This window comes from Chiroxiphia lanceolata, chromosome 12 (assembly GCF_009829145.1).
Source record: "Chiroxiphia lanceolata isolate bChiLan1 chromosome 12, bChiLan1.pri, whole genome shotgun sequence".
NCBI lineage: Eukaryota > Metazoa > Chordata > Aves > Passeriformes > Pipridae > Chiroxiphia > Chiroxiphia lanceolata.
In genome coordinates this window covers 12433369-12459191 of record NC_045648.1, presented here as the reverse complement: position 1 = coordinate 12459191, position 25823 = coordinate 12433369, and the positions used below count along the sequence as shown (strand labels likewise).

Genomic DNA, 25823 nt, shown 5'->3' with positions numbered 1-25823 from the left:
AAAATAAAGTGGCACATTAGTCATCTCAGAAATAGAGCAAAACAGTGTGAGGGCAAGGAGTGGGTTTTTAGTGACAGCTAGTTTTTGTGGACCAGTTGCTGTAACCAAAATTTAGTTTCCTTAATGAATTGTAAACACAAATCCCAGTAGGGAAAGTTGCAAGCACGACACTTCAGGCTGTCTTTTTACCTTATTTTAAAAGCCTCAGAGAAAAGTGACAGCAAGAGAAACCAGACATGTACTGCCGTGTACTGGGGCACTGAACAGTCAGATCTGTAGAGTGGGAAACACACTGAATTCCCTTGACTGGGCAGGACAAACACTGCCACTATCACCTCGTGGTGCTCCACAGAACGTCACCCAAGCACGGTGCTGAGCACACAGCAGCGTCTGTCTGCCTTCACACCAGCTTGGGGGAAAAGTGGCATTAGTGCAAAGACAGGTTGACTCAGGTGCTGGAATCACTTTCCACTGCAAGGGCCATGGGTTGAGCATCACTGTTGAATTCCTGAAGGAAAAAGCACTGGCAGTATGAGACCCTGGGACCATTCACTGGGCCACCTACTTACAGTGCCCTGCACGAGGTGAGCTTCCCTCTGTGCCTCTGTGTGTATGGATATGTGTACACACATAAATGTGCATACACACATATGTAGACACATGTATATATACACATATTCTATACATGATTATACATATAGAATAGAGTCTATATATATATATATTAATATATATACACACATGTATATACACATACACACATATATGTAGAGACATACACATATATATAGATATATATCTATATATCTTTGTGTATGTGTTATAAACATATAATGTTTATATATAATATAAAGTTGTATTATACATAATACACTGCTCTATTTTTTATATATATATATACATATTTATATATATATACATATTATATATGTAATATAACTTCTTTTGTTGTTGAGATCAAACAGCCTCAGGGGCTGTGACTGGTGTGCAGTCCTGTCTGCAGCTACTGTGGGGTTTTCATCATGTCCTTCAGCCCCACCATGCTTGCCAAAAGGGCTGCAGTACCTCACTGACTGCCACAGCACACGGGAGCTGGCAGAGCCCTTGGTTCAAGAAGTAGTGCCAGCACCAAGCGTTTCGACCAAGGTCCAGCTGAGGCTGAAGCCCAGCCTCCAGAGCAGGCTGCTGAGGTGATCTCAGTGCCAGGAGGCATAAAACGCACTGTGGCCACTTTTAGGGCTATTTTTTTTTAGGTTTTGGGGAGGTTTTTTGTATTTTTATCTGTTCAGGGGCCAGAAGCACTTGTAGTACAGATGACTATTGATTTCCAAAAGGGAAGCAGCTGATGGATCACTGCAGGTTCAGCGATAGAAGATGCCCAAGTGCTGCTTGACCCAGCATTCTCCTTGGGCCTGCAGAGAGTAACTCCCCAGCAGTAGTGAGGGCAGTGGAGACAAAGATGAATGGCTCATTTTCCCCCTAATGCACCACAGAAACAGGGTTTTATGAAAAATAGAGCACAGACAAGATGGAAAGGGCGACAGTCACTTTCGAAGGTCACACACACCATTTCTTTATGGCAAGTTTGCCTCCTGTGACTGACAAAAGCAGGACAGATCAAGTGTCTTCCATCAAACCTGGATTAAAAATGAAGTCATGTTACTTGGAGAACTGACAGTCCCACCAGAAATAATAGAGGGTGCTGACAGTTCTGGCTTCACGATAAAAAGCACCTTCCCACGTTGTCAAAAGAGCTTCTCCGCTATGGGCATAAATAAGGCATTATTTGAATGGAAATGTTAATGGCAAGGAGATATAAATCATATTGGTCTGTTGCAAAAACAGATTGTATCTGAAAAACATGTTCTTGTTTCTCATATGTATGAAAATATACGTGCGTGTCTATAAACAAGACGTGCATATCTATTCATATCTCTGTATATTTGTGTAGGATTCTATGCATGTGTTTTACGCACAACGGTAGCTAAATTTACTCAATAAACAGTCATTCCCCTAAGAGCAAACGGTTGGTGTGATGCACTGAGGGCTGTTGTGTCAGATTTGACTGAGTGTCTTTCCCATACGTAAAGGTTGTAACGTAGCAACCATTGTTTTCTGCTCAGAAGACACCATTTCCAAGCTAATTGTCACTATCCTTTATCAGTGTCTGCTGTCATGGCTCCTGGTGCACTGATGAGCTGGGCAAGAAGCTCAGCAGCTTCCATCAACCACAATCTTGGCGAAGGTGGCTGGGGAGAAAAGGGCTCATCCTGTGGTGGCACACCCTTTGGTGAAGGAGATATTTGGCTTATGAGCATGAAGTGTTCAGATAGCCTTGCTGTGATGGCAAGCAACGTCTGGCTGCTGAGCAGGATTGTGGCCACTGCTTGGGAACAGCCCATGGCCCAGGCCATGCTGCAAACCCAGAGCTGGAGGCAGTCAGCTCTTCTACTACGTTATATGTGTATATATAAACCAATACATACATATATATGTATGTGTATATAAATACATGCATACACACACATGCACACACATCCCTGCATGAACATCGGGATGAAGGAGAATTCCACCTCCCAACACTCAGAACAACTTTCTTTGCCTAAAGGACCAAAGCAATTTACCCCAAGGGACAGTATCTGCAGTGCCCAGCTGCTGAGCCCAGATGAATACCAGTACTGCTGCTGGAACTGGAGGTGTCCCTACCACCCCAGAGCTGGCACTAACAGGAACACCACAGGATCCTGCAATTGCTGCTGTGAATGAACCCCTGGGCTGGCAGAAGGAAGGGGGTTACATGTTAGAAATGCAAAAACAAGTTACATTTCTTCCAGCAGGCACCATCCCTGGAGGGGCACTGTCTGCAGGCTGGGGGACAGGACAGGGACCGATCTGTGGCTGCAGAGGCCAGTGCAGTCCCATGTCACAGCCCGGCAGGATGTCACCTGAACAGGGCACTGCCAGCACCCTGCACTCTGCCCCGCTGGGCTCGCAGCCGATGAAGGTGTTGGGTGCAATGCCAACACAGGGTTATATAAATGTAAAAGCATTTTATATAAGCCTATTTTATCTGCAAATCATTTATATTTAGAACACCTATTTTACTGGAAACACTAAAACCATATTACATAAGAGCTTGTTTAAATCCTTTGGCTTAAGGCTTGGGCAGGAGGAGGGGTAGGTTTGGGCATGGTGCATTCAGGCTGCAGTTTATAATCACAGTCTCAACTGGCAGCCAAAGCCCAGTCTTGAAATCCTTTCTGCTTTCATTCCACACTGCCCTGACAATAGCAGAATACTTCGCTGAAGGGTAATTTTCCTCTTCCTCAGTGCTGCCTTCGTGTTTGGAAATTTTCATTTATAATGCTCTAAATGTGCTGCCAGCAGAGAAGAGACAGCAGCTCAGCAGTGCCCAGCCAGCCTCCTTGTGCCCGGGCTGTGACAGCAGGTGGGAACACTGCTGACATCACCTGAAGGGCTGCCGAGTCATTCTCAGAAATTAAAAAATGCATTAACTGGAATTGACTATTTAGCACTATAAAATTACTTACGTCGGCATTAGTGCAACAGTATTTTTTTAGGAATTAATTGTTCCCCAAGCCCTCCCCTGAGAAGGACGCAGGAAAGGTGGTGATAATGGCCATAAAATACATGCCCAGTGCACCGGAGGCAGCTGAACCCCTTTGGACACCAGCCTTTGGGCCAGCTCATGCTGCCCTGCTGAGGCTTTGGAAATGTTTGCTTCCCACCATATGCCAGAAAAAGCTGCTTTCCTACAGGGCTGGGATGAGCCTCACCACACCACACCACACCATATTGTTGGGCCATGGTGCACATGGGGTCTGTGTTAGAGCCTCCCCATGGCAATTGCAGCACAGCTCTGGGGGTGGCAGCCCCTGCCCGTGCAGGCAGAGGTGCTATGGTGGCCCACCAGCACGTGGTGGGTTCCAGCACTGCTGTGGCAAACAAGTGCTTAAGCAGCATTCGGATGCTGCTCCCGTCTTGGTTTCATGGTGTGAGAAACTCCAAAAACAGAGAAGTGGAAGATCCCACCTCAGAGTGATGATGGGACCTCCCTGTTGGCCCAAGCTGTGAGTGCTGTTGTGCTGAACAGCACAGCTCCAGTAATAGCAGGTACAACTGACCTTCCGTCCTTTCCAGTCAGTCTGGACCAAACCTGTGCCTTTCTTTACCACATCGACATTGTCTCTGAAAGCAAGATCAGGAATTACTCCTCCCCCAAGGGGAATGGTTGGAGCAGCAGCTGTGAGCAGCAGAGCCCTGGTCAGAGGCATAGAAATGCCACAAGGCAAACAGAGAGAAGTCCTGGTAAACACCACCATGACTGTCACTTGTCTGGGGCAGCCAGCCGTGTGAGGGAACCCCATGAACCCTGACGGTTAAGAGTGTGAGGGAGGAGGATCTGGTGGGATTTCCCACAGGACTCTGAGCAGCTCTGAGAGTCCAGAGACACATGGTCACCGCTCTGCCCTCCAGCATCACCCCCCAGGTGGGCATGGCCTATGCCAGGGGCACCTTCCCAGGCTGGCAGCACAGCCCCCAGCAAACTCCTCTCCTCTGCTGCTGCAAAGGCCAGCCAGCAAACTCCAGTACAGCCCAGCATCCCTGCTTGCTTTCCAAGGCAGCATGGCCAGAGCACTCTCTCCAGGCTGGATGTACAGTCTCCAGTCTGGATGTACGGTCTCTAAGCAGGATGCGCTGCCTTCACGAAACACACTGCTCTCCCAAAGGAGCAGGGCTGAGCTCTCCCACTGCTTTCTCATCTGGATGCTACTTTTAATCACCATCATTGCTTCAATTCTCCCTGTAACTGCTCCATATTCAAGTGGCATGGTTCATTAGTTTCTATAAATGTCCAGGACATTGCAGAGATTTCAGGGACAAGGTAAGAGCTAAAGCTGTAAGTCACTTTTCTCCTTTCCTTAAGGCTTCTCACAAGGTGACTCAAACTCCAGTGTCTGGGGGAGTCTGGTTTGTTCCTCTGCAGTCAGCACCCTGCTCTTGCAGGATGAGGTTTAACTGCTCCATCTTCCATTTTCCCTGCTGCAAAGTGGAGAAGACAACACAGAAATTACTTAGGGGTGCGAGAGGAAGGCTATTAACATCTGCACATACTGCAAAGCCTCTTGAGACATGTTTTCCCTCACCAGGAAGTGAAGGTGGCTTAAACTGTTTGAAAACCATCTCATTCCTGAATTTCCGTGAGCTTAGCCGGGCAGATAATGGAGCTGGGCTGCTATGTAGCAGTGAGATGGTGATGGGGTGCCCTGATGTCCAGAGGCAACATTCCCTGCTGGGAATTACCCAAAGGCATGAGCAGTGGCATCTCCAACTTGGGTTTTGTAGCAGCTTCATGAGTATTTTAAGGAGAAGGGGGAAAGGACCAAGATGACCTGCAGCTGACCTGCAGCCATTGGCCTCTGCTGAGGGCCTGGATTTTTCCTGAGCCCTCCTGGTTGTTCAGCTCCACCATCCCCAGGGGTGGTGCTGTGGCTGCCCTGTCTGCTCACCCAGCTCCACACCGCTGCACACCACTGCTCAAATAGCTTAAGCAAATTCTTCTCATACTTCACTTTAGCCAGGCACTGTAAACTGGGTTGAAGTGGTGCCTGGAGAGGTTTCTGGAGTCAAATATTTAAAATTATCATGAATCTGAACTGTTTTCTGGGCTGCCACAGGGGTGTTGCTCCCCATACTCCCCTCCTGGTGCACAGAGGGCTTCCCAGCTCTGGCTCCATGAGTTTCAAGCTAGCTCTCCTGTGACACCGCCTGCAGACACCAAAACTGATGTCAAAACCTGCAACAGTGAAGAAGTTCAGATTAAAAATGTATCTTTTTATTTCTTCTTGGACAGAAACCATGTTGGGGCTGATTGTTAAAGGAGCTGGGCATTTCCCTGCTCTGGAAAACTGCCTGAGCTCCAGGGGCAGGTGGGCCACTGACTCCAGTCAATTATTTCACTTTAAGCACTCCATCTCTTTCTATTATTTATCACCTGTCATAAAAGTCAAGTGATGTAGTGGACATCTGGGACATTCATGGATAAGCACAGAACTTTGACTATTTTATAGACCTGGAGAGCAAATTCATCTCATTGTTTGAGCATGAAGAAGAGAAACTGAGGCTATAGGAAACACTACTCACAGTGGCATCTTCAGGACCTAAATCACCTGGAACACTGGTGAGAAAAGCAATTTCCAGATACACCAGAGAAAGCCAGTGGAGCCCATCTTCACTGCTGCAGGACCTGTATGGTGCTGGTCAGGCTGCCCTTTACTGAATTTTCCTCCTCAGCAATGCCTGTCCAGCTGGGATGCTTAACTGGGAGAAGACCTGATGGCTGAAAAGAATTGCTCTGAGTTATCTGAGCCAGCTGATTAAAACTGGTGACATGGGCCTCACCCAAAGGCTGGATAGCACCTTGGACTCGTGGAAAACAGCAATTTTTTTTATCTTAAAGAACAAACCGGTTTGGTTCAGCCTCAGAGATCTCAGTATGCATTTTCTAATGGCGCAACGGCCTCTTAAATTATGAGGTACTGAGTTCACGCTTGCTTCTGAGCATGGTCTACACATCTTGGAGACTGGGACTCGCAGTGTAGAGCCCTCTCATGAGCCCACCACGCTCTCCCAGGTTGAAACCAGCATGTGGCACTCGGGCTTTCCTGCTCACAGAGGAGCAGAAACACCTCAGTGCTGGGTGTGAGAGGCACTTGATGAGCATTGGGCCAGCAGCCCAACACCAGCCACAGCAACAACCCCTGACAGGTCACAAACCAGCTACTGGTGATGGGAACCAGCTCCCTCATCCGTCCACAGGGACCTGCCCCCTGCTGTAAATCCACAGCAGTAACTGTTGCTGTCAGCCCCGGAGAGGAAGAGGCAGTTAGCAAGAGAAAAACACCGTTTGGTTTTTATTTTGTCTGAGGCTGGAAGGATGCCATGGATCGCAGCTTGGAGAGCAGGCTGTGATCAGCTGGGAGATATACAGCTCCCTGCTGACAGCCGGGCTGTGGAACAGCTCCATCCCACCGCCTGGCAGGTCGTGTCAGTTAAATAAATGTGATGCCAGGCTGATGTGCTGTAGGGAATGGTTTATGACCTTCATCCGATGAAAAAGAAATCAGGCAGGTGTTGGGAGAAGGTGAATGAACACATTGGTGTAAATAACCATGATCAGTCCTATTTTGGGGAGCACAAGGTACCAGTCTGGCAGCTGGGACCAACTGGTACCAGGCTGGCAGCTGTGCTGCCTCTGCCTTGGGCCTTTGGTGTGGGCCTAAAACCACATGAGAACTGGGTGTTTTCCCCCAAGCAGCCCTGTGTGAGAGCCTCCCAGCAGCCCTCTACAGCCAGCCAGCCCTGCAGTCCCCACTGTTACCAGCTTTCCAACATCCTGTTTTCACCAGGATTATTTTAATCTTTCAGTTTCCCATCATACTTTTCCTCCTGCCCATGCCAACGCAGACCACAATTCCTGGCAGGCGGGGTGGAAATCTCCTCCCTGGGCTGCAGCAACATTCTGGAGGATGAGCTGGACTCGCCCCTGGCTGTGCCTGGCTCCTCTCCACTGCCGGTGCTGATACCTGCTGCTGGCCCCAAAGCTCCACCATGGCCAACCAGCTGCTTCACAGCAAGTCATTTTGAGTCCACTCAGATAGTAAATCGCTCGAGCAACTCTGTGCTTCCATATTTTTGCCTATGTTGGCTGAAGAACTAAAAGACCAGCTTCACTGCTGAGGTAATAATGCTTTTTTCAGGATGAGAGAAATGATGCAAGGTACTGATTAACTATCAAAGAGCCACACAGGTATGGGCAGCCAGAATCTTTCGTGTTCCTCCTTGCTAGTGGTGAATTTTTTGGCAGCTGCAAATGGTGAGCCTCTCTGTGGCTGCCCAGCCTGCCACGGCTCCACTTAGGCTTCCAGGGTTTGCTTTTCTCTTGGATTTGCTCTGTCCTGGATGATGAATCTCCTTGCTCTGTGCGGGTCCCTAAGCCCGTACCAATGAGGTTTGTACTTTTCCTTGCTGGAAATGGATGCTGTACCCCAGGTGATGCAGTTAGCAAGGCCAATAGAAATACAGAAATAAGTGCTGGCAATCCCAAAGGACATTCCAGTCCACTCTGCACTCCAATAGCTGCATAGACTGGCACTTTGCTGCTTCACAGGACTAGATGTGATGTAAAACTGAGAAACTCAAACACCTGAGGCTTTCTCTGTATACAGCAAGTAAGAAGAAAAAGAATCATGGAAAACCAGCAAAATATCATGTGTAAGGGTCCAAAAGATAATTTAGTATATAGAAGAAACTTAATCTTTCAATATGTGTCAGCATCAGATCTTCTAAGACTCTGTAACATTAGCAGAAAATATCTGAGACAAATATGATACAAAACAAAAACCAAACCCATCTGCTGTCTTAATCATAGGCTTTAAAAATGTCTCTGATAGTTATCCAGCTATTTCAAGAGCTGTACTGTTTAAATCTATATCCAAACAAACACAGAAGTCACAATAAATCTGTCATTCAGTTATCCAGGTCTATGGCTTTAAATGCTAAAAAAAAAGGTAAAATTCAAGACAGACATTAAAGGAAACATTGTTTCTCTACAGCCTCTAGCACTGAAGATTTAAACTCTAATCTAGTCTGAATGGCATCCCTAAGAACAAGAAAATGTCCTTTCATTGTCAGAGTCTGGGTTTGGAGCCTGAGCTGCAAACTACAAGGTCAACCATCTTGTAAAGCAGAAAATCTACTCTGGCTACACCTGTGATGTGGAGACACCTTTTTTGGGAAGATGCTGTGGAGATGATTGCACAGAAAAACAACTAGGTTTGTACTAAGCTTGCACTAGTCATGGCAGGATTAGTGTGGCAAAGAAGTTTTCACAATGCACAGCATCAGAGCCTTGGGATATAGCTTGAGGAACATGTCAAAACTGAGATATAAAGGAAAGCCTGTATTTTATTTGGCCTCTCATCTATTCTGAGAGTGGCCAGAGATCTTTAACTAAGCAAGCAAGAGATCACCCACAGGCCTTGGACTGTATTTAAATTGAAATGATTACTAGAAGATTATAATAAACTTAAACCAAAAGTTACAAGAAATCTGGAAGAATCAAATGTGTAAGCGAAGACACAAGTAATGCAGAACTACATCAAATCCAGACAAAATATATCAGACTTCTGCCAACGTTAGAACAGAAGAAAACCCAACAAACCATCAGCCACCAATTTAGTACTGACTCTGTGCTCTAGAAACACAGATTGAGCGGATTATCAGTAAGGGTAGATTAACCCAAGCCCCCACTGACACAGAAGGGTCCCTCCAACCCAGGGGACAGTGAGGGCCCTTGGCAGCTCAGCACACTGCCCAGCATGGGAGCCCTGCCATAACCATCTCTCAGCACCTTCATGTTGGCTACCAGGCAACCCAGGCTGGGGAGGGTGAGAGGCATGAGAAGGGCAATGGTATCGCCGGCTCTGGAGCCGGGTAAGTCATAAGTTCCCTGTCCCACACCCAGCTGCAAAACACACACTTTTGTATTTCATACCACACATAGCACCCAGGCTGGGTGACTTAAAGGTTAAAAGTAATTTTGGCTGCAGTAGCCCAGCACACAGATTACGAAAGGAATTTTATTATCAGAGTTCACTATAGAAGGGCTGCTCTGCAGTCAGGATGCAGATTCCAGAGGAAAGCCAATGATGTGTGGCTGCTGCCAGCTACTGACCCAGCTATTTCCAGAGTGTGGCCATACCTGGCCATCCCCACATCCACAGGGGCTACCAGGGCAAAGCTGCCTCTGCATATGGCCTGGTGCACGTAAAGAACCGTGTCACCAGTGCCAGTTCTCAGCCAAAAGAAGCCACTGAACTTTTCAGCAGTCAATATTTTAAGGAGCTCTCGAATAGCACTCAGAGTAAGCAGATAACCATTTTAAATATAGAGACACTGGAATGGAAGCCCGAGTGCGGGGTGCCAGCAGTGATCTGGATTATTTGCACTATTGGCACTACTTCCATGGCACTACTTCCCAGGTTGTTCAGCTCAAGTCTGACGCAAACAATGGGAGAACAGCAAACAAGAATTTACAGGATTTTGTAAGAACTGAAATAATTCAAGGAGTAAGGAACAAATTGGTTCAGGGCTGCTCAGGACTGCATCTTTGGAAGAATGAGGACAGGTTACTGTTTTATTATCTGTAAAACCCACATGAAGACTTGACCAGCACTTCCAGATCTCAGCAATGGAAAAGCAACATGAGTATAAATAAAGAAAAGAAGACTTGTGAGAGCAGATTTAACTCAAGGATGCTTTCCCTCTTTATATGCAGAAACAATCTGCACCACAACATGCCACTGAATTCCTCAGGACCCTAGCTACAGTTCTCTGGGTTTGCAGTATACACACCTGTAGAGTAGGGAACGAAAATCCACATGTGGAAAAACTTGCTACCTCTGACTACCACAGAGTTTAGAAGGGGACAATAAGAAAAAAGCAAAACCAGCTTCAGAGCAACATTAGTTCCATATGGAAAAAACCTCTCTGGTGGATGACTCCCCCCTGTAAAAATGCATTAAAAACCTGTTCATAAACCTACGCCTCCAGGCAATAAGCCTGACCAAAGCGAGAACTTAGCAAGGCTTTAAATGGATGTCCCAGGCACGGTTCTAAGGGCTTCTCCAGCACAGAAATAGCAATAGCAAGGTAACAGGAAAACAAAGTAAATCAAGGCACACGGATTTTGCTGTAGGCAAAAGCAAACCCAGTGCTGCAGAGACAGGCCTGCCCCACTGTCCCACTCCCTAGCGGGTTCCCAGAGCCCCGTGTCCAGCCCACAGCCCCAGCACACCAGCAAAGCCCAGCTAAGACATGCTACTCAACACTGTAATCACACCACTAACAGCAGTGTGGGCAAAGACTTACAGAAATAGCTGAGACTATATATAGCAACTCTGATTTAATTAAAATGAAATACAACTGTGAGAAAGCTAACTGACCGTTACTGAGAACTCTTGATCAGAACAAACTGTTCAGCATTGGGCCACTCTGCAATCACTAGATCTCATGTGATGACAATGCAGCTAAAAGGCTCTGTCCTAGTCTATTCTAAACATCACCTCTTCTAGCTGAAGCTCTTGTTAGATATACTTTAAAATGCTGCCTTTTTACCAAAGGCCACATAGAGAAATCTTAAAAAGACAGTTAATATCCTCAGTTCTTATTTGCTTTTTTGTTAAATAAGGGTGTTCCACTTTACTTGGCAAGCACCTTGGCTTGAAACAGCGGTCCCTTTATCTGGTTCATAATTTAAGCCTCTTCCATATTTTGTGTTTAAAGACAATTCAGTTGCTAGGTCACAGCCAAAGGCTACACGTCACTGACCTATTTATTTCTGGCAGGGATGAGCATGGCTGATGAGTGTGGGGCAGAAACCATCTTCCACCTCATGGGACCACCCTGTGACACCTTGCAGTTTCTGCAGGCAGCTCTCCCAACACAGGACTCCTGCAGCTTGCTAAGGGAGAACCCAACACCACACTCAAAGTACCTTGATCTTCAAGCAGTAGATTTCACTTTGCATGGTCCTTACAAAGCATTTTTACTTTCTTTAATTGTCTCCCTCTACTTAATAATCCTGACTGCCTAGCTGTACCCTCCAGTGCCCCATGGAAGAGGTCTGTTATGAGCAGGGTTTTAACCAAAGCAGGTAGCAGAGCCTGTACAGAATTGTTCCCCTTGCAAAACGCAGAAGACAAAAGGTAGTGAAGCACCATGCTGGATTTAGGCTCAACACTTGACTCTCCCCTTCCTTTAAGTGTAAAATGTTCCCTTTGTACCATTACAACTTTGTAAGTACTGTTAAGTTTGTGTTCTTAAAAAAAAAAAAAAAGATGCTTCATTTGCACAACATGTGCTTTTAAGCTGATTTTTGTTTCCAGTTCTTATGTACTTCCCACCCACTGCTTTCATTCAATCTCAACAAAACCCACCACAGACTTAAGAACAGTCTCTGGCCCAGAGAGGGTCAGTCCCCCCACTACAGCCCCCCCCCCACTCACTGATGTGGCCACACAAACGTTCACAGACCCTACCCAAGGGCACACACCCTGTCCCCTCTCCCCCAGAGGTACCATCTTCTGCCACGTTGAAGGGGCAGATCCTTGTTCTAGGCAAGCTGCAGCTGTGCTATCTGCCAGAGGAGCAGGGATGGAAAAATTCAGAGGAACTAAAACACTGTCATGGAAAAAGTTGTAGGAGTTTGCCAAAAGATGTAGCTTTTGTACAGTTAATTAGCTCCCTCAGGAACGGTTCTGACAGGAGGAACTGGAAGAGAAACACATACTGTTCCAGGGCTTGCTGCAACAGAGATCTGACCTGCACATTTTGAAACACCCCACAGGAGTTACCTGGTCATGCTCCCAAAATCTCCTCATGAGAGTGCTGCAGCCAGGCTCTTGGCTGAGGAACCCACACAATTACCTTCACTCCAGGTTGCCAGCGACGAAGGTGCTCACACACACACTCAAAGCAGCTTTTCCACTTCAACACTAGTCTGTCTAAAATGTTGTTAAAACAGTAGCTTTCACTTATACTCTGAAAGTCAATTTTTTCCCCCAAAAACGTTTATGGACACTACTGTACACTTACGCCTTCCACAGCCATACCACTACACGGGATTTTCCTCAACACAGGCCGCAAGGACTGGGACAGAAAGAAACTTGGAGTCTCCTTCCAGGGTGTTGCATCACCAGCAGCAGCAGTTCCAGGGTAGACTGCAAGACAGTCTCTCCTACTTCCATGAGCACCTTGTGTCAGGCAGTGCAGGTGAACAGGCACAGGGCTGCAGGACAGGAGCAGCTCTTCATCTCTCCGAGTGTGTACAAAGCATCACAAACCAACAGTCATTTTGCTGGCCATGTTTTTATTTGTTTTTTTTTTCGTTTTAAACAGGGGAGCCAATGATACATCCAGTATTTCAAAAAATCAGAAGGTAAAACAAATTTTCAAAAGACCGAGATGCTACATGCTATATTTAACCTAATTTTATTCATGCTTGCTTTGGAGGGGGGTCGGGAGTGGGACAGGAATCATTCAGTAAAAACAGACAGTAAAAACAAAATGTCTCACCATATAGAACTTTAACCTACAGTAATGTTGTACCTTAATTATTTCCATGCACACAACTAACATTACAAAATTTTTAAAAAATGAACACAATTAAGACTTCTAGGAGCATTTGATAATAAAGCAATTCCTAATTTCTTTTGTAGAGATCAAGCACCTCCAATTACAAATTCCTATACACAGTGAGTGCTTTACTTGAAATGAAAACTAAAAAATAAAAAAATGTATTGGATAGCCTCAGAATAAGCCGATGTTAATATATATCCAGCTATGTAGGCAATAAAACCATAGTGCTAAACAAAACCTTTTATCTGAAAAGTAACTCAAAAATTAAGTTGACTTTCTATAATTACAGAAATATACTTATTTGCTAAAATAAATAAAAGTGCTGCATATTAACACTTCACTATAAAGAATGCATACCAGAACATTTATAAATATTGAATGATTTTCAATAGGAATAGCTACTACAATAATGCTGGCTAAATAGAAGTGCATAATGAGAAGCACTATGGGTGGTTAATATTTTGCCACATACTGCTGTTACCTTGAGGTAGATAACACATGCGTACCAAATTCTGCATTCATTTCAGTTGCTGCTGGTATCATGTGTCTAAGAAATGTGTACAGTATGAAAAACTCTAAAATACGCATGAATGAAAAAAATGTTTTGGGAAAAATAGATATTTTCATGCAATTATGTACAGTCTCACTGTGTAAATTTCAAGGCAAGGTTCTTTTTCTGCAAAACATGGACTCTGTTTTACTGAGAGAATGTTTTTTACTTGGTTTAGTGCATTTTTTTTGTTACCTCCTGCATTTTGCATTATTTTGCTCTATTCTTTAATTTTGTGTGCAAACGACATGCCAGTTTAAAAACAAAACTAACTCATGTATAGAAAGTAATTCTGGATTGTAAAAACAATGGTAAACAGAAAACTAATGAAATCCATACCAAAATTACACCGTCTGATTCAAGTAAAAAAATTACTTACACTCGTAATAAAAAAAGACAAACACATCTCATGAATATAAAAGAAATGTCTGCTGAGTGTTTTAGTTTAGATGTTTCAGAATGCTGCTGTAGGTTTTGTGGGGAATTTGGGGAGATGATTTCATAGCAGAAGGCGTTAGCGTGGCCTGTATTGACTTCAGAGGCGAACCAACAGGGCTGTGAAACTGAGGAATACCTATAGCCTCAAGCTGCTTGTTGAAGAGGAGTTCGCCACTGTTACTGAGAAAGCTCTCTTCTCTCTCCTTCTCCCCAAGCTTCCCCTCTTCCACTGGCTCAGGTTCTAGCATTTCAGCATCTTCTTTCTTACTAAAAAATTTGTCCAAATAACTGGTGTAAGTATTTTCTTTCTCAACTTGTTCATCTTTCCTGACTTCGCAACAGAACTGGTCAATGAGGAAGCACTCCTCCCCACCACTCACAAACTGACTGTCCCAAGAGGTTTGGTACAGAGCTTCTAACTGTGCCAAATTAGCCATTCCTTTCTCCTGCTTCTCTCTGCTTACCGACTTCGATATTATTCCTTTCAACTCTATTTGAGACACTGAACTATTCAAGTCATTTAATTTATCAACATCAGTAGACTCATGTTGTAAACTAAGCTGGATGGTTTCTGCTATAAAAGAATCAAAGTCAAATCCTTGATTCTTCTCCCTTTCTTTCTCAACGAGTTGCTGTGATGCTTCCTCAAGTGCTATCTGAGCTTTCACCAACCCATTCTTTTCACATTTAGACTTGCCTTTCTTATCGGACTTTTCTCTGCTTTGTTCCTTCCAGTTCGAAAGATCTATAATAAGCTTGGGCTCGTAGTAATGGTTTACTTCACTGTCTCGCCAAACTAAATTATCTAGGTATGAAGATGACCTCATTTTGTAATTACAAGTGTGACTACATTCCAGATCACAATACTTGTTTTCATGGTGATCTGAATACTGCCAGCAAGGCTCAGTAGAGAAGTGGGTGTCGAAGGCAGGATCCTCCAGGTACTTTTCACGATCTCCATCCAAATATTTGCGAGGATCTACTTGCACTTCTTCTTCATCAGTAACATCAGAAAGAGCCCTTGGATCGCGCTGAACCTCATCAGCTTCAAAGTTATTATGAATAGGCCAGTCATGGTCTGAAAACTGACTTTCATGGTATCTGTAAAACAATTTCCTAAGTGTTAGCAGCTAAAAACTGTCTTCTAGCTCTAAAGACAGGGACAGTTTAGAATTTCCCTTACAGAATAATGACAATTCAACACAAAGTTATCCTTAATTCAATTGGGTACATCTTCCAGGTTTTAATTTAATCTGGCATAAGCAATCCCCAAATGTACATCTGAAAGATTTAAGTCTGGAATGATGTACAATAGCTCACTCCATTTACAGAACTCTTTCTAAAAGTGTGTTTAACTGACTTAAGATGACTACTGTGAGTCTCTTTACTATTATATGCACTAAGCATTAGGCAAGACAATCATACTTAAAACTCTCTTTAAATAAAGTTTATTTTTTAGAGAAATATTTTGGGGAAAAAAATAATGGAGAGATTAACTTTAGATTCTAGAGTCTTGAGTGCATCTCAGGAACGCATCAGCATTTCCAAGTCAGTGTAATGAATTATAAACTCAATAAGAATGTCTGTCTATATGGGAAAATTTTATACTCAGGTCAACTTCAGAAGAAGAAACAAACAGAAAAGGAACTGATGCCCGTGAAGCAAAAAACCATCCAGTTATGTTACCAAAGTAAATGATAAATTTACCTTTCCCAATTATAAATATGGCTGTGACTTTCATCCATTAGCAGAATATCATCAACCTCATCTTCAATGTGAAAAGGATGACTTGAAATAGGCTCATCCGTTGGAAAGGAATAAATGCTCATGTAAGGATGGGACAAAGCTTCTTCTGCTGTCAATCGATCCATGGGACTAAACGTCAAAATTTGCTCCAGAAAGTCCAGCGCTGCAGAGAAAAAGTTACCATTAAATGGGACATTCCAGACACTCAGAATTTAACATTAAGGTGCAGTGCTTTGCTCTAGAGCTCTCCTTCCTTCACAGTAGCCACCCGAGAAATATCAGCTACTGACAGTACAGTGCCAAATATGCATTCCAGAGCCATCAGTAAGTTGGAAGAGTGAATCAAATCTAAGGTCAACAGTAATTTAACTTCAAGCATGAAAAAATACTGAGAGACAAATGCTTCAAGCTGAATCAGTATCCACCAACACCAGGAAACACTGCTCTTACTTTGGTTGGGGAACTCTTTTAAAAACATTTGGAAGACAGTTCTTTTACACTGACTCCATTCCAACGTTCCCTTATATTTAGAAGGCCAGTGTCTCAAAATAGAGCAATTCCAGTGAAAATAACTCCAGCAGAGATTCACAATTCTACTCCAAAGATCACCAAGCAGCTGTTATGGAAGTAAATTATTTTATTACAGGAGAAGACAATCGTTCTGCAGAGAATGCAGATTCTTCTAACTCAAAATTGCTTTTAACAATCACATACCTGCACTGCAAAGTTGCTCCCACTATTTTATAATGTTTAAATATGGGAAGTATTTTTTTTTTTAATTTACTTACCTTCAGGACTGATGCCTGGAAGCAACTGAGTTAAAGGTTTGTGTGGCTCAGTCATATCGTTTCTAATGTAAACTGGAATTACATTGAGAAGCTCCTGACGGTCCTCCTCATGTACAACAGGAATTGATTCTAGAATCAACTGCATCTGTTCAAGTTCATGCGCACCTGAGCACCAAAGAGAAAATACAAGCTGCCATTTCAACTTCAAACACTTCTGATCCCTGTACATGAAAGGCACGTCAAAATTTTGTGCTCTGAGCAGCTATTTCCAGTAAAAGATTATAATCTCCTACAACAGAGGAAAGGGTGAAGTTCTGAATTTAAATGATAATAAATCTGAAGAGCTCTCAAGAAATGCCCTGGTGCAAGAAGAATTACAGAGCTGCTACTCACAGATAAAGCAACCTAACCTTAAGCTTTTGCAAGGATGTTTTCACCATGGATGAGGTAGTCTACAAAACACCCCACTTTTTTATTATATACTATATTCTGCAATCCTTCCCTTTCAACTGATCTACCTTATTAATTCAGTATTTGACCTCAGTTTGAATTATATGCCCCTTCCTTATAAAAACAGTAGCAGTTTAGCTCAGGAAGAGATCTTACAGGCCAATATTCTACTCTGAAATCCTGCATTAGCTGTCAGGTACAAGACAAAAATCACCTGTCAGTTAAGCAGAGTGATACTGTTTTTAAAAAAAGTACTGTATTATGATTGAAATTATAGTACTCTTCTAGCACTACCTGAAGTCTCCCAGAAGAGCCCATATAGCAGGTCAGTTCTGAATAATGAACAGCATCTATATTTGGTACAGGAGCACCCAGAAATAGAGCTTGTTAAACTCAACTCATTGTTCAGCTCCAAGAAAGATGCATCACCCTAGAGATTCAACCAGCAGGTGAACTATTCAGGATTATTTGCATGCCAGCATTTCCCTCCTTCACCAAGCAGCTCTGGGCAATGACAAGCAATACTGATGCATGTGACATTACATATAAAAATAAATGGGGCCAGGAAGAGACTGTACATCTCAAAACCTACACACTATCAGTTCACTTCAGCAGCCTGCATTGGAAATCCTGTCAGGTGACCTAAAGAAAAGCTGAGGCAAAGTCACTACAGAAAATCTGAGAGACTTGTGTTCCCCAAATGAATCAGTGCTGCCTCCTGTTAACTTCTTTACTGGACTGAAAAAGCTGTTTTGTCCTTCTGCTTCAAACTACTACAAATTACTTAATATGTTATCTATCACATTTATAATGCCTGTAATTTGCTGGAAAACAGATTCTACTGTATAATTACTGCCAGCTTAAAAATTAATCAGACTTCTTTCTACTGTAAGCAAAATGAGCATTTTAAAATATTCATTTAGTAAAAAGAAGTTGTTTGGAACAGCTACTGAATTCCTCTGCCTCAACTTCCCTTCCCTCATTTATCCCAGGTATTCTGCAATTTTAATCTGCATTCTTCCTTCCCATTCTCATCAGCTTTCCGGAGAGCAGCATTCCTAAGGGATGGTTCAGAAGCAGACAGGAAGCTGTAAATTAACCAAATCAAGCCCTTCAAACAACTTTGCAAAAGAATTTTATTCAGAGTCTCATGACAGGATCACTGTCATATCTCCAAACATCTTCCTTTTCCAAATACATGACATTAAGAAATCCACTTTTCTTTAAGATTAGAAAACCATGGCAGTGCTAAATTTTCAAAGGGACACATCCATATCTAAAAATATTTTTCTAGGAATCTACACAACACGATTACCAAGCCTACAAATTTAGGGGTTTGGTTACTAAGACCAAGCTTAAAAAACAAAATTTAACTCACTACACAGCTATTAGGTCAATAAAAATTTGTGACAAATACCAATGGTGCTCAAAAAAAAAAAAAAAGAAAAGCCAAAATGCTGGCAGTTGTGATCAATCTGCAGACTTTCTCCTACTATTTCACTATTTGCCAGTAGAAGTGCTTGATGCAATGGGAACATAATAAATCTCTTATCAGCCAAGCATTTAATACACTGTGGACCTTACTCCAGTAGTTAGAAACTCAAAGAGTAAGCAACTCCCTGCAAATTAAGAAAAACCTCTGCACATATTAATCACTGATTTCTACCAAAAAATGCTTTCAAGTGACTGTTCTCCATTAATAATACTTAATTGGAAAAAGGTGATTTCATTACCTTTTAATGCAACACTAAGAATTACTGCAGAGGTGTCCTCTTAGTCCATGCACATTTTAAATTTAAGCTTAGTTCTTTGGGGTTTTATCTGTATTGCTCCAGTAATTTAGACCAACAGGAGCAAATCCAAGAGCAAGCCTGAATAATACAGCTGCTGCTGAGGCCCCAGGGTGCACACAAAATCAGCATTTCGGGTTTACTGCAGACTAGAGCTCATCTGCTCCCACGGACCGAATGCCTGTCAGCAGGTGGAGCACACTGGTGACCTCCTACAGTGCAAATGACAGTTTCATTTCATCTAAAAGGCTCCTGTTTGTGCACTGAGCTAAGTCAGCAACGTGGTACAGGATGGCCATAAGAGATCTGCTTCAGAAATTTCCTCCTGGTCCTGACCAAAGCACTAATACAGACATGTCCAATGAGACCAGAGCATTTGCTTCCTGTCTTACCAGAAACAGCTGAAGGCTGCACATTTCCTTGCTATGTCACACTAAATTTTACATTTTTAAACCTTAAATCTATACCACTGGGACTTCATAATTTAAAATATAGAGAAGCAGGAAGTGATTACATTGACTACCTTAAACAGAATAATCTTTATGCACATGATACTCAGGGCATTCATAATCCTAAAATATTCCCTGGATACACCAATTCACAGAGGTATTAGAACCTTAGGTATCCAATAAATTTAACTTAACATAATTGCAGACAGATTTACCATATATGATTATTGCATTAAATTGTGATTTGTTTAAATACACACCAACACAAGTAACAAAATTGAAGTGTCTTCTGCTTTATAAATACATCTATTTATAGTTTATATAACTGCACAATAATATAGCATATTCTGACACTCAATGGCTACTGATATTAAGCATGAGAACCAATCTTTCTTGGGGAAGATAATTAAGCTGTACCACTCCTTTTAAGAATATGCACACATATTTTCATTCTACCCACCTGCAAAGAGGGTTTTCCCAGTCAGCATTTCAGCAAAGATGCAACCTGCAGCCCACATGTCAATGGCTTTAGTGTAGTTGTTAGGAGAAAGCAAAAGACGGGGCGACCTGTACCATTTAGTAACCAATCCTTCAGAAAGATGGCCCTAATGAAATTAATTAAAAGGGGGGGAAAAAGCAAAAAAAATTACTCAGATTTTTAAGACGTATTTTTTTAATTACTTGTTTCTTGTTTTTTTAAACGCACTACTAGAAGGTTTCTTGGTCTCAAGGTCCCAGGGATTGTACCACATGCCTCCTACTACACCTTTCTACGTTTTTAAATGAAATACAAGTATCTTTATGAGTGAACAGCAGCAATATAGAACTATGACACTATTTATTAGTTAAATGAGGTACTGCAGCAAAACTTTCTCATTCCCAGGTGCCAAATTAATGCAGAGATGATACTGAACTCTCTTGTGAAACCTCATCTAGACCAGGAAGACAGCTACCTCTAAACCAATCCCAGGAAGTAGCCACACTTGCACATTGCAAATGCACCTCTTATAAACTTATCTAAGGCTGCTATAGTTATGCCTCTAAATGTTGCTCTTAATTCAGGATATATTTTATGAACAGAACTAGTAAAAAAAAAAAAAAAAGGACTACTGCAAGCATAAAATAAAACTATCTGAGACAAAACATGTCATTCAGTGATCTGTTTTACTCTATTTGCAAGCATTCCAGTTCTATTGCATGATCCCTAACATGACAGCCCACCTGCTAACAAGGCCTTCCACAGCCTGTCTACCTGTGGAAAAGGGAGGAAGACGCTATTTTAAGAAGGCACAGCTGTCAGTGTATCATTTAGATATTCCCACTCTCTGCATACCTTGTGGGAATAATGAGGATCCATGATTCGTGCAAGACCAAAGTCACCAATCTTCAGCACCAAGTCTTCAGTATTAATGAAAAGATTAGCTGGTTTGAGATCTCTATGCAGAACATTTGCAGAGTGAATATACTTGAGCCCACGTAGCAGCTGGTACATGAAAAGCCTGGCATGATCTTCCAGTAAAGGGCCTTGCTCTAGCAAATTAGCCAGATCTGTCTCCATGTATTCCTGGACAATGTAAACACAGTTCAATTCTGTAAGGGAGCCCACGTCATCTGTTAACTGGCTTCCACTGGGACCAAGAATTTCAAATACTTTGACAATGTTATCGTGGTCAAGTCTTCTAATAATTTTGATCTCACGTAGAGCATGTTTAACACTCTGGGGATCCGTAAGGACAATTTTCTTGACAGCCACTCTCTTGTCACAGTCATTATCGACAGCAGAAAAAACTAAGCCATTTCCACCACAGCCCAGTGGTTTTAAGTCCATATAGCGAGAGCCCAGATCAAAACCATGAATGTTCATGAGACTTTCGAATTTTTCTGCCATTTTTAAATTCTTTACGTTTCTTTTTCCTCAAACTACTAAGCTTCTGTAAACACACGGAGACACTTCCACTGGTATCTGAGGGAAAGGTCTTAGAGAAAGGGAGAAGAAACACTTGGCTTTGACGGCAAGATGGTTTCTTGACACTCTCATTTCATTATGAGCCAGCCAGGCCTGTTGTGTCCCCTTGAATTTAGAGCCTGTAAGCTCTAGAACTCAAACTGAGCATAAGATAGAAAGATTGCAGCATTCATAGTTCAAGAAAGGTGCAGCATTTCTGCAGACATCAAAGAAAATACTCACGAGAAACTCAAACGGAATGAAATGACATACTATGCACTCAGCTCTACTGTGCTAAACTGGTTAACATTTAACAAAAATGTGAATAAATATGCACATAATAGGCTTCTATTAACATCCTCCTCCTCACAGTGCAGATACATTCAGTGTTGGACTGGTCCTGAGCAGCGTCATTCTATGGTGCTGGTAAGCACTATTTTTTTTTCCTTCTTCCCCCTTTTCCTCTCCTTTGTTTACAGTCTAGTTAAGTGGGAAACTGGCAGCTCTTGATTTACAAAAGATGCCTTCTGTTAATGATCAGGTGGCTCCAGCTCACCACAATCACAATCAAAGCTACCATCCATTTTACTCCGTGACAACCTGAAAAAGCAGAGAAAAATACATCAGTACTGCAGCACATACAAAAGTCTTCCTCCTCCCCCAGCTCATTAAGTTAACAAATAAACAACTTATTTGCTGCCCAGTTACAAAATACCAAGTGATCACAAAAGCTAAACTAATTAGAAATGACATATAGTTTTCATACCTGTAGAAAACTGACAGTACCGACCAACCACCATTTCTAAACATATAGTGAACATTTTTGATATAATCTATTGAAAATATATGGCACACAATGAAAAATCCTCCTGAATCTTAATAAAGAAGGGCATAACAAAGATAACATCTCTACTGGAGAATTACCAGGAGACAACTCAGACACAACAATATCCTTAACATCAGTCACTAAATTTTGGAGTAATTCTTTTCACTGAATTTTTACTCAAAGACAAAATCAGGTTTAACTATTTCACCATCATAAGAAATAACTGGGTACTGTTCACACGAAAAGGGTAAGGCTTCTGCACTCCCAGTATTTACTGACTTCCCAGAATATACAGCACACATCCAGTGCCTTAAAAGCTGATAAAGATTTTGGATAAAGTTTACCCACATCTCAAATAATAACTTTGCCTCTATAGACTCATTATTACAGGAATTATAGGGGTAATTCATACATATCAGACAAATATTATTACTTTAACAGTTACTTCTACACTTACCCAACTAGATTACAGAGAAAAACTAACAGCACGTACATTTTACAGAGTAACTGATATTATTCTACAACGACTTCCCCTGACATATGGCACTTTCAGACATCATTTATTTGTTAATAGTGTAATGAATTCACCTACTATTTATAAAACAAACAAACAAACAAACAAACTGGTAATTTTCTCAGTTTGTTCCTGTCAGCAGCAGCAGAATGCAGTCATAAAGACCACATGCTGGATTTCCGTACAACATCCTCTTTTCTTTTAAATGCTCAAAAATGCCACAAAGAGAAGAGTCAAAGGTGTAACTTACACAGTGTGGTAAGGTTTGGGCAATTCCATTACAAGTCACTTGTATGTTCTTCCCCAACAACTATAGGTCATATCAAACCACTAAATGCCTTCTGTTCAATCTTAGATTAATAAATTTCAGCTCTTCGCCCAGCTCTCTACATAAATGTGAAGGTCGCTAAACTATCCCAACACTTCAGAATTAATTTTAAGAGTCTTATTCCTTAAAACTGTGCTAGGATTTCAGTGGGACAATTGGGAGCAAGCAAAACAAGTCTCCTAAATCCTGACAGAACAGCAAGAGCAGCTGACAAGTTATTAACATATTCTAAATAATGGCCTAAATTCACTAAAGTAATCAGAATTGTATAGAGAAAAAGAAAAAAAAAAGGAAAGAAAGGCACACCGACAAACAGAAACAAGACTGTTTCAACACATTTAAATATTGCCTTTCCTTAGGCTCAAGCCTCACTGTCACCAAACACACAGCCTCAATGCCCTGGGCTCACTCACACTCTCCTCCCACACACCACCTGCCTCCAGGTACTTACACAGCCACACGACAAACACAGAAAGGAGGAAACACATGCTGTTCTCTGCTCAGTTTCTTTTTAAATGAAGATCACCAAAGTAGTATTTCTAAACTGAAAAGCATTGAGCTGTCCTCCACTGCTGTGGTGATCTTCAGAGCTTTCTCTACTCAGTACATGGAACTATTGCCTTGGGATTCCTTTCTTTGAGCACTGGCAAGTCCTAATTATTAACAGTGTTTTACAAGGGTTTATAGCCTCAGTACAAACATAATGAGGTAACACGATTACTTTTCCCAAAACTATCTTTTCTATCTTTCTATCAATATTAAGACAAAGTGAGGATCTCTCTTAAAATACTCATGAATTCACTTAAAGAACAAAAATAAAATTTATCCTTAAGAGGACAGCATCAGTGACTATCCAACACTGTTCACAACTACAAAACTTTTAAGTCTAGCCTCTTGATTATTAATACTTTTGCACCTAAAATTATTTTCTCACTCACATGTATCACTTTCAGGATCACTCCTTCTGAGCTGCTGACTGTAAAACAGTTTACATCACCCCATTTTCCTTTCATTCCGACACCTCCCCTTTCAAATTAGTATGAGCTACAAAAATGAATTTCCATAACATTTTAAATGTTGTGCTAACTCAAGGTCCAAGGCCTCTGTTCAAAGACCCTGCAATAAGCTGTATTTTATATCTTTGGGACCATCTAAAAGCAGTTGTATTCTTCCTCATAATTAGGCTTATTGTTTTACATGCTGATGTCTTCAATATGCAGCAATGCTGAATCTGTTTGCACCAGCTGGGTGACACATCTGGAACCTCTCTTTTAGCTAGTTTCATTAAACAGCACAGGAACAGATTCAAAAAAATGACCACCAACAGCAAGGATTAAGATCTCTTCACCGTAACTCAAATCTTACCCCCTACTGCCATGACTGAATGAGGGGAGCAGCAGAAGTGCAGCACGACTGCAGCAATGACTTGACTGCTTCAGGGAGAAAGGGAGTTATGGCCCACTTGCTTACTGAAGCAGGAGCCCTAAAATTTTCATTCTGAATCTCTGAAATGATGCATTTTTCACCATCAGCTTATACTATAACTCCTTCCACCAGGTGACCACTAACTACGGTGTGTTCAGGGAGCACGTAATGATCTCCACAATCACAGTGATTTAGCTAAGAAAACAAATGCTGGCAACATAAGCAACCCATTGCAGCCTTCAATTTGACCCGATCCTGATACAAACTTCCTATCTGTGAGCAAATTACTTAATACCAAACTCAGTAAAAGCAGGGCCCAGCTATCATTCAAACCAGGACCTAGTTCTAGGAAGCTGACCAAGAGGCAGCCCATCTACCAAACACATACAGTACCCTCACAAGAGCATGGTGAGGACAGTCAGGGACTGTCCTAGCAAAAATGCTCCAGTATTGAAACATATTAAGAACCAATAATTGAGAGTGATCTTTCACTTATTGCCACAGAAAATTCTATTTTAGAAATGTAACAGATGCTGATGCTGTAGCAGGTTCACATATTCTCATCGAACCAAAAAGTTAACCCCAAACTTTCCCTTCCTCTAAGATGATAATTACTTAAAGGATAATCAAGTAGGAGAAATTAAAGCTTTTCTCAAAGCAAAAAAAATGAGCTCAAAGTAACTTTCTTCTTTGCATTTTAGAGTGGTTTTTAACTTTAGAAAATAATGAGATGCAGGGTTTCTCTAGACACTAATACTTATGAAGTGTAACAGCAAGAAGTTTATAAATTTTCAGTTTCAATGGTCCAACTGTTTACCCTGAAAATACACACTAAATACACAAAACCAACAAACTCTCCTCAGTTGTGTACGTGCTCTAACCACTTAAAACACATCACAGACTACAGTATAAAAAAGGAGGGGGGGTTCATCACCCCAATTTGCGCTTAACAGGCTATTGACGCAGGCACTGACGTTTTCATTTAGGATATCCCCTTTCCAAGACTACCTTTTCTTTTTTTTTTTTACTTAGTGACATTTTTATTCCTTCCTCCTACAAAGTTTAAAGAGAGAAACACAAAGATACTGGTTTGTTAAGTGGTTTACACCTATGCTTTTAAAATGGGCCAGTTCTTGGCACAGGGCAACAGAAGTGACCCACAGAAAGCCTTTGAAATCATCCCTAGTGCCAGCAGACATCGTCACACATGACCAGCTTCAGGCATTACGCAAGCAGCCCCTTCAATTTGTGCTCAACTTCTGCACGTGGATTTATCACAGTTTTCAGGAAACAGGATGTGCACTGAATCAGTCAGGTATGAGATGTTTACTTTTTCAGAAATACAAATAAGAC

At 42.1% G+C, this 25823-nt stretch overlaps 1 protein-coding gene across 4 annotated transcripts in view; it reads right to left on the bottom strand.

Annotated features, from left to right (window-relative positions):
• Positions 1–12932: 12932 nt before the first annotated feature.
• MAPK6 (mitogen-activated protein kinase 6) overlaps positions 12933–25823 on the bottom strand; it is a 29231-nt gene continuing 16340 nt past the window's right edge. For 2 of the 4 annotated variants that reach the window (XM_032699754.1, XM_032699757.1), the window contains exons 2-6: positions 20766–21977; positions 19893–20037; positions 16744–16908; positions 15917–16118; positions 12936–15310 (exon numbers count right to left, since the gene is read on the bottom strand). In XM_032699754.1, the coding sequence (XP_032555645.1) occupies positions 14212–15310; positions 15917–16118; positions 16744–16908; positions 19893–20037; positions 20766–21320 (2166 nt within the window). In that variant the 5' untranslated portion in view covers positions 21321–21977 and the 3' untranslated portion in view covers positions 12936–14211. Of the gene's footprint in view, positions 15311–15916; positions 16119–16743; positions 16909–19892; positions 20038–20765; positions 21978–25823 lie in introns of all 4 variants that reach the window. The other 2 variants (XM_032699755.1, XM_032699758.1) reach the window with 2 other exon arrangements.